Source organism: Monodon monoceros, unplaced genomic scaffold (assembly GCF_005190385.1).
Source record: "Monodon monoceros isolate NGI ecotype Baffin Bay Population unplaced genomic scaffold, NGI_Narwhal_1 Super_Scaffold_16, whole genome shotgun sequence".
NCBI lineage: Eukaryota > Metazoa > Chordata > Mammalia > Artiodactyla > Monodontidae > Monodon > Monodon monoceros.
In genome coordinates, this window is record NW_021703772.1 from 43270150 (window position 1) to 43278463 (window position 8314).

At 38.5% G+C, this 8314-nt stretch overlaps 1 protein-coding gene and 1 long non-coding RNA gene across 4 annotated transcripts in view; one reads left to right on the top strand and one right to left on the bottom strand.

Annotated features, from left to right (window-relative positions):
• Positions 1-200: 200 nt before the first annotated feature.
• Positions 201-8314, bottom strand: part of GLS (glutaminase) — an 81839-nt gene continuing 73725 nt past the window's right edge. For all 3 annotated transcript variants that reach the window (XM_029225113.1, XM_029225117.1, XM_029225118.1), the window contains 4 exons: positions 6993-7054; positions 5808-5884; positions 5660-5723; positions 201-2925 (listed from right to left, as the gene is read on the bottom strand). In XM_029225113.1, the coding sequence (XP_029080946.1) occupies positions 2769-2925; positions 5660-5723; positions 5808-5884; positions 6993-7054 (360 nt within the window). In that variant the 3' untranslated portion in view covers positions 201-2768. The remainder of the gene's footprint in view (positions 2926-5659; positions 5724-5807; positions 5885-6992; positions 7055-8314) is intronic.
• LOC114896773 lies at positions 3149-7294 on the top strand. Its single transcript, XR_003793917.1, has 3 exons — positions 3149-5452; positions 6899-7123; positions 7238-7294. It is a non-coding gene; the product is annotated as an uncharacterized LOC114896773 (long non-coding RNA).

The window sequence follows — 8314 nt, forward strand, 5'->3', positions numbered from 1 at the left end:
CTTCTCACCTTCAGGGAGGAACTGCTTACAGAATTTTCATCTTAGTCATTGAGGTAACCCCACTGGACACCGTGCATAGTACCTGGCCCACAGAAGGCATTAAAAATGCCTCGACATAGTTCCTGTGTTCAGTGGAGTTCCCAACCCAGTGATATAAGAGAAAACCTTTAAAAAAATTCATTTTCAGTTTTTTTTGATACATGTATTTATTAAGCTGTAAAAAGCAACACTACCTAATTTCATTTAAAATAAATATTTTCCAATTTCAGAATACTTACAACTTACAGTTTTAAGATTAGATTCACTTTGGGAGGTTCTGGAAGCAAATACATTCATAGCTGTACAATCCCCAGGAAGAATCTAAATCCAGCATCAGGTCATTCAGTCCCTGCCAAGCAGGTAACAGCATTAAGCGGTTGATAGCTAATCCAGCTCTGCAGCTAAAGGGCAGTGCGGGGCAGCAGTGGGGTACAGCACATTACACTCAAAGATGAGGTGATAATTAGAACTGAGACCAGCAAAAACAACAGCGTGTACAAAGCTTTAAATAAACACCACCATATAGAGCTCTGTGGTACAGAGCTAAAGCTGATCCTAAAGCCCAAACAGAAAGATCTTTGGAGTATACTGATGGCAGCCGTTAACAGCACAGTTAAAAGCATTGACATCAAATGTACTCATTATTATCACCAGCCAACAGCAGACAGCCAGAACAGGAACCGGTGTGCAGTCATAAATAACCTCATGGGTAAATAAGGGCACATTTAACTAAACCACAAAGATTTCACAAAATAGTTACGATCTGAGAAAAGATGAAAACTCTTTGTTCCCAAATAATAGTTAGAACCTCTTTTTATTAGAGAAAAGCCTCAAAATCATTGGTAATCTTTAAGCTGTGTAATTGAACCATCTTAATGTTTCACACAGAGCAAGCTGCTGTTTGAGCAGTTATTTCAGTTGATTTCTGTTAAAGAGTGTCTACCCCATAATATCTTTGGGAATAATGCTGTTCCTCTGCAGCGTTTGACATATACCACCTGTCTGCATGTCTTGGTAGATCCATGAGGCAGGAACACAGCAGCAGGGCTGGACACCCACCCACCATACTCCCCACAGAAGCACACACACGAGAATGGCTTCATGCCTGATGCAGCTCAGTTAAGGAACACCGGCCATGTTCCACCAAAAGAACACGTCTAGGTTAATAAGGGGGCAATGGCTGAAGTCACTGATTTAGACTGGAAGCAATAATCAAAACACTTGGAGGCTGCTGGAGTGGGAAAGGAGTCATTAGGCACGATAAAGCTTGGAAGCAGAGTGTGTGCTGATAGAAAAGGAAAAAAAAAAAAAAGGAATTTGCTACATTAATGAAACAACCAGCATTCATGTAGTTGAGGGTTCTGCACATTTCATTAAACACAGCTTCAAAGAAGTCCATTTGTGTGTGTGTGTGTGTGTGTGTGTGTGCCTGCCTGTGTGTGTGCTTAATATCAGAAGTCCTCGTTAACATACCCTTTTACCTCTGAGGTATGACAGGATAACGTATGTGTGCAGTTCCTCTGCAAGACAAACGATGGGTCTCGATTTAAAATGAAATGGCCTTTTCTTATTATTAACTAACTCTAAAGTCCACAAAAAATATATGGTAGAAAATCAGGAGAAAACTGGAGTGATCTAATGATCCCCCAAGTAGAACAAATATCTTGATGCAGACTCTTAATGACAGGTTTAAAAACAAATGTTATTTGTAGCAGTTCCCATACCTTCATAATAACTTTGGTAGCTTAGAGCACTTCTGAATTTATCTTTATCCTGAAAGCTGAAAAATATCTTCTTAAAGAGCTGAAGTAGCACATCCCTTCCTTTTATTGGCCGATAAATTTGACTAATTTGTACTTAGCTTAGTAATTTGTCTCTGGTTCATCTCCTATAGACAAATGGCATAGTCACAGCTCGGATGCCAGGTACATGAGGCGTTTTCTGATGTATTGTGGAAAACATGAAAACTGCATAGTATGCCAGCACCCACTTTCCCAGCTAAAGCAAAGAGGCAAATAGCTAAACATCTGGGAAGAGAGGCTGGTCTAAGGGGATATAGAAAAAGGAAATTATTTCAAAAATTATTTTAACTACATTCACACATATGTTTTGATCACCAAACATATCTTAAACAGATTCCCTGATAAAATCTAGTCAGAATTGGTCTATCCTACTAATAGTTATTAACTATTATACTTTTTAAAGAGTCACATCATGAACCTAGGGTGACAGGTGATATTTCAAACACATAACCATAAGTGCATATAACTGTTCAAACACTCAAACTAAATACATATTTGAAGTCATGAAAATCACACAGTTTTGCTTCTCAAGGCAGCCTTGACCCATTTCGACAGACTGTACAACGGAGTTTAATTTATAAATGCATATCAGCAGATCATCACCATAAATTGAAAAGTCACAAAATACACAAAAATAAATCACGAAGACCACACAGTTAAGCTAGCATTGGTAACTGTTTCTTTTACATCAAATTATACAATGCGCGAGGTAAATATTGCTCACATTATGGAGGGAGATTGTTTTAGTTCTATTTTTTCCCAAAGAGATCAGATTTGTCCTGTGTGCACAATGAAGAAAACTCCAGTAACACTGAAATGACGAATGTTGTAAAATATACATCACTACCAGATAGAAATACACATGTTCTTCATAATCATTTTCCACAATTAAATAGGTAAGTGATTTAAATCTTGGGCTTAAGACCATTATAACAGTCCGTCAAGATTCTTATGGACGGTTTGGTTCTCCTTTCCATTGTCGGAATCTCCTTGAGGCGTGTACTGGACTTGGTATTCCTGCAGGATTTTAAACACATCATGGTGTCCAAAGTGCAGCGCTTCATCCATGGGAGTATTATTCCACCTAAACAAGTAGCACAGCATGGACTGGGTCATTAGATAATTTCTGTACAAAGATGATACTCTAGCATTCTTAGATTTTAAATGCCAGTTAAAGGGCCATTCAAATTTAGCTGTTTAAGCAATATTACAAGTAATATTGAAGAAATGCAGAAAGGGATTTATAATCCAAAAAGTGGTCTTGGAGACAACTTGGGATATGGGGAGGAAGAGAAAACTACCTTGTGCAAAAGGGTCTTGTTCACATTATCTAAGTGCTTATGAATGCAAAGTTCTAGTGTTGACAGATAAGATAGACTCTAGTATTTCTAAACTTTAACTTCATGGAAAGCCCAAAGGATCATTCTTTAAATAGAATGTTCAAAGAAAAATCAGCTCTATAGCATCTATCACCCTAGCCTTTGGTAGAAAATGTGTGTTCCTGTCAATGTAAAATCACAGTAAATCTCAGAAGTCTGGTAATAACCACGATCTTATTAGGGCTCAAATATACTTTGGAGGAGCAAGACTGGCCTCAGAGGAACTGACATTTTCTTCATCTCTGGTAAGGATGGGACTCTAGGGGCTCAGTTGGACCACTGCACAACCAGAAGAACAACTACCCTTTCCCTAGGAAGTGTGTTTCTGAGCTGTGCTCTTTAGAGTCATATAGATGAAGACTGGAGATAAGAAGAAAGGAAGAGTTGCCGGCAGTGGTTAATCAGCTAATTAGCCTTTTGAAAGAGGAGCCAACACTGTAAAGCACAACCCAAGTAAATGACAGAGCATGATAATTAGCTCCCTAGTACTTCACAAACTATTAAGCTTCTCTTCTCATCCACTCCCTATGTCTTCTCCATGGCTACCAGGCTCTCTGACTCCACTTTTTCACATGCCACTCTCACCAGCTTCTGGTTTTCCTTCTTTCTTTGTTCTTAACCTTTTACCTTCTCAGTGGGGTCCCAATATGGAACTCAAAGGTTTTTAAACAATCTCATTTAAAAAATATTTTTGAATAAAGTTTGGTAACCTGTTCTTAATTTTTAAAATCAGGTAAGTAACATTTTACATGTGTCTCTGTGCTTCTCAAAAAACTGCTGAATTAAGTTGCCTTTTACTTCTACATTGGCCTTCATTAAGTTAGGGAGTCAGTGGCCTGAAACCGGGAGGTGGGGTGACTTTTCAATCATCTACAGCATATAATTATCTGTCTTTCTGGAAAAACTGAATGTTAACTGCAAGTTATCTTTTTTTTTTTACAACGCTTCTTTTCCGTGAAGTAATGCAAAGTATCAGCTCTAAAGTACACACTAAGTCTGCTCAAGCCTATTTTACAATTTGAGGTGACACTGATTCTATGACATAGAGAAAGAAGACGTGTTGGTCTAGCTTACATTCTCAAATCATGAATACTCAGTTACCAAGTTAGTTACTGAGCTAACTTTTGCCTCTCAGATGGGTGTTTCTGCTTTCACATTCCTAGGGGCCAGTTTAAGGCAAAACCCAAAACAAAACATTTTGATCCTTATACATGCAAAGCACAGTAAATATTTCCAGCCTGTAATAGCGTTTTACTTGGGATTATAAATACTGGGGGCAGGGGAAAACACTCTCTTCAGTTTCTTGCTCTAGAAAGAGCTGGTATGGGCATTACATTTGAGGATAAAAGGGAGCACTGTCACCCTAACGTGAGGTTTTAGAATATTGCCAATAAAGATCATGATTTTAGGTAATCAGAGTGTTACCATACTTACAAAATTGCTAACAGTTTTCAGACACTGATGTCATAACTTTTCTGCATATCTTGCAAGCTGAGCTAATAAAACCCAAACCACTAATTTAAAAAATAGTAAAACCTTACTAAAACAGAAAGATCTAATAGCTAGAGAATAATCAACTTGCTCCAAACTTACTTCATATAGTCCTCAAATACCCAAACTCCTAATCATAAATATCAAAGCTCTCCCACCAAATATTTTTTTTCCGTTCTTCTAAACCTTTATTCTCATTACTCACTGACTCATCCAGTTATGTAACTCCAGTTATGTAACATGCCAGTATATTAGTGCAGGCTTTACTTTAAGCATATGCATGTATGTAAGCGGCACTCTTACCCCTCCCTTGGCTATCCACTTTGTGAACAGTATTTTACCGCAGGATGAATGTCAATTTTCCATGTGGACCAGAACATATTCCAGGCATATTTCTCCCACTCTATCTGGAGTGTCCTTCTCTTCCTTCTGTGCCCTCAAATCTCATCTCTTTCCCAAAGCACTGGTTAAAATTCAACTTCCATGAAGCTTTCTAAAACTGACTCCAACCAAATCCAGGAATTTCAACAAACTCCAATATATTCATTTTAGAGGTAACAGTAATCTCCTTACACATATTTCATATGCCCCTGCAAATGTTTATATTGTCTACCCTGTGTAGTCAAAAGGCCCATGAGGATAAAATTCCTATTTTATCTTTCCAGACACCAAGAATTGTTTTCTTCATACAATACAATGACTGACAGACTAACCAAGAAAATTCTAAGAGAACTTCCTTAGGTAAGAAAGAGGATATAGGAGAGAGAATGATCTACTGAACAGAAACAAGGTTTTGTTGGCTGCCTTTAGAAGGCTCCATAGCAAGTTTAATAATGACTCCAACATATACATAGTGGATTTAAATATACCACCATTTAACTGTTATAGCCCTGTATGATAAAACACTGGCTTGCCAATTATATCTTAGAAAGTAACTTAAGGGCTCACCTGTCCTTGGGGAAAGGATTTACTTTGCAGGCTTCCAGCAAAAATTTAACAACTTCAACATGACCTACATCGAAAACAAAACAAGCAGGTTTTAGTATTAAGTAGAAATTAAGTCTGAAAATAAAGAAATGAATGGTTCATATATTACCCTCTGCAGCAGCTACGTGGAGTGCTGTTCTAGAATCGTAGTCTCGCTGTTCCATGTCCATGGCTGACAAAGCAAATCTGAAAATTTGTTAAGTAGAGCTATTCATTATATAAAAAATTTAATTCACTTTTGTAACATTTCCTCCATCAGTTCAGTCTAAGGTCCTGTGAGAAAGGTGTCATCCTTCACCAGGCTCACTAATGGGACACCCTGTTCAACCAGTACACAGACACCTTGAGTAAATGCCGCTTCACCGTTCTTCCTTAGCTTTGCTCCTTTTGGATAAGAGGAAATGTTCACCACCTCTCACAGAATTAAGCTTCATTACATTATTGTCCAAAACTCAAGAATGGTGGCACAACGATACCCTAAATTTGTGCCTCGGAAGGGCAAGAAACTAACAACTATACTAAAGTTAAATGTTTTCACTAAGGCTCCCATTCTTTAACATTTTACAGTCTACAAGTACTAATCAGACTTTAAAATTAAAAAAATAAAGTGCACATTTTTATTGAAATAAAGGTATGTGAGTTTAAGGTATACAACATGTTGATCTGATACATTTATGTATTGCAAGACGATTACCACTGTAGTGTTGGCAAATATTCATGTGGCATAATTTTCATTTCTTTTTTGTGAGAACAATTAAGATCTAGTCTCTTAGCAGCTTTGAAGTTTATAATACAATACTGCTGATGCAAGTACTAATCACACTTTAAAATGAAGGTGGAAATTAAGCATAGACATTTTTCCACCTTAAAGTTCAGCTGCAACTCTCTACAAGAGACCTTATGTTAAGTATACAGTCCTATATGACCTTTCCAACACTGGGGATCTGCAGAACACCAAATACCCCTATTTGCCCATCCCCCTCACCTCCAAAGATGGAGAGTGGTGGGTAGATGGGGATTGAAAAGTCATTGTCCAATTCCAGTAAAACACTAATACCAATTAGCCAGATTAATTGAACAGTTACCACTTGGGAAAACAGAGGACTGGGCTTTTATAGGAGGTTGAAAAGGAAAGACTGTACAGCGAGACTAAGGCACTGGAAGTGGGAACTTAATATAACTTTGGATCATTTTTATTAGAGGGAAATGGAAGTGAGACTTAAAGTGGCCCTTCGCCCAGAAGCAACTTCATAAACATCTGTAAGCCATATGCTCACCCACCCTGTTAACATACCTTCGAAGTGCAGATACATCTCCAGTATACGCAGCAAACAAAAGGTTTATCACCGACTTTACCTGTGAAGAAAAGAAAGTTGAGGTATCCACAGGGGAAAATAAATACATAGAATGTACAACTGTCACCAGGTAAGTGACTTCCATGTGCTTTGAACACTTCAACTGGGTCACACACAAAAATTTATCATAAGTATACTGCTGTAATCACAAAGAACACACGTGTGTTTTTTTCTTTTTAAATAGACGATTATGGGGCTTCCCTGGTGGCGCAGTGGTTGAGAGTCCACCTGCCGATGCAGCTGACACGGGTTCGTGCCCCGGTCTGGGAAGATCCCACATGCCGCGGAGCGGCTGGGCCCGTGGGCCATGGCCGCTGAGCCTGTGCTCTGCAATGGGAGAGGCCACAACAGTGAGAGGCCCACGTACCGCAAAAAAAAAAAAAAAAAAAAAAAAAAAAAGATTATGAGGGGAAATCCAACAATAAAGAGACATGAGGGAAGGAATGGAATGATATCAATTGGCACAAAAGAATGGAAACTTCTGACCCGTGAAACACACATAGTTGGGGCAACTGAAAATTGGAACCTTTCTCATTTAGTATGTCTCAGTGGTGGGAGCTGACTTGTATACTCATAAAATTCACATCACATCATTATTAAAAACTAAGTCATGCTATATAAATGTCTAATCCCTGCCAACAATCCCTGTCCTCACCAATCACTGGCTTCTTTGGAAATCTTCAGCGACAACATTCAGCATTAATCATCTCAAACTTACTACACTTCAGTGAACTATACTTCACTGGAAAGGCAGTCTTCAGTTCAATGGCCAGGCAGTACCAATGGGGGCATTCTCAGAGCCTGTGACACTGCCTCGGCCCAGAAGGTGGATAGACTCCCAAAATATTAAGTCACTGACATTGAGTGCTCCAAGAATTCAAAGTGTATCTTCTTTTGATATTATCCACTTTCTTGTCACTAGTTAAGGAAGAGGCTAGTTATCCTAAAGGTCACTGGATTTTGGTCGGCTTTCATAAAGACCATCCAACCCTGTTTTTGAGAAACCAAACTATTGAACATACACTGTTTGTAAATACTTCATAAATCCCCACTTTTGTCTTAAACTTTGCAACTTCAACATTCATACTGATGATCCAACTGATATTGGACTCAGTGGTAGAAAACAGTTTACCTGGAGGGATGGAAAGTAACCCAGCTATCCCCAAACAAAGCCACAGCCCTGGAAGATCTAGATCTTAACCTGGACATTCTACCTTTCCACTACAGCTTCCCTTTCCCACAACCTGTGAACTTTTAAATC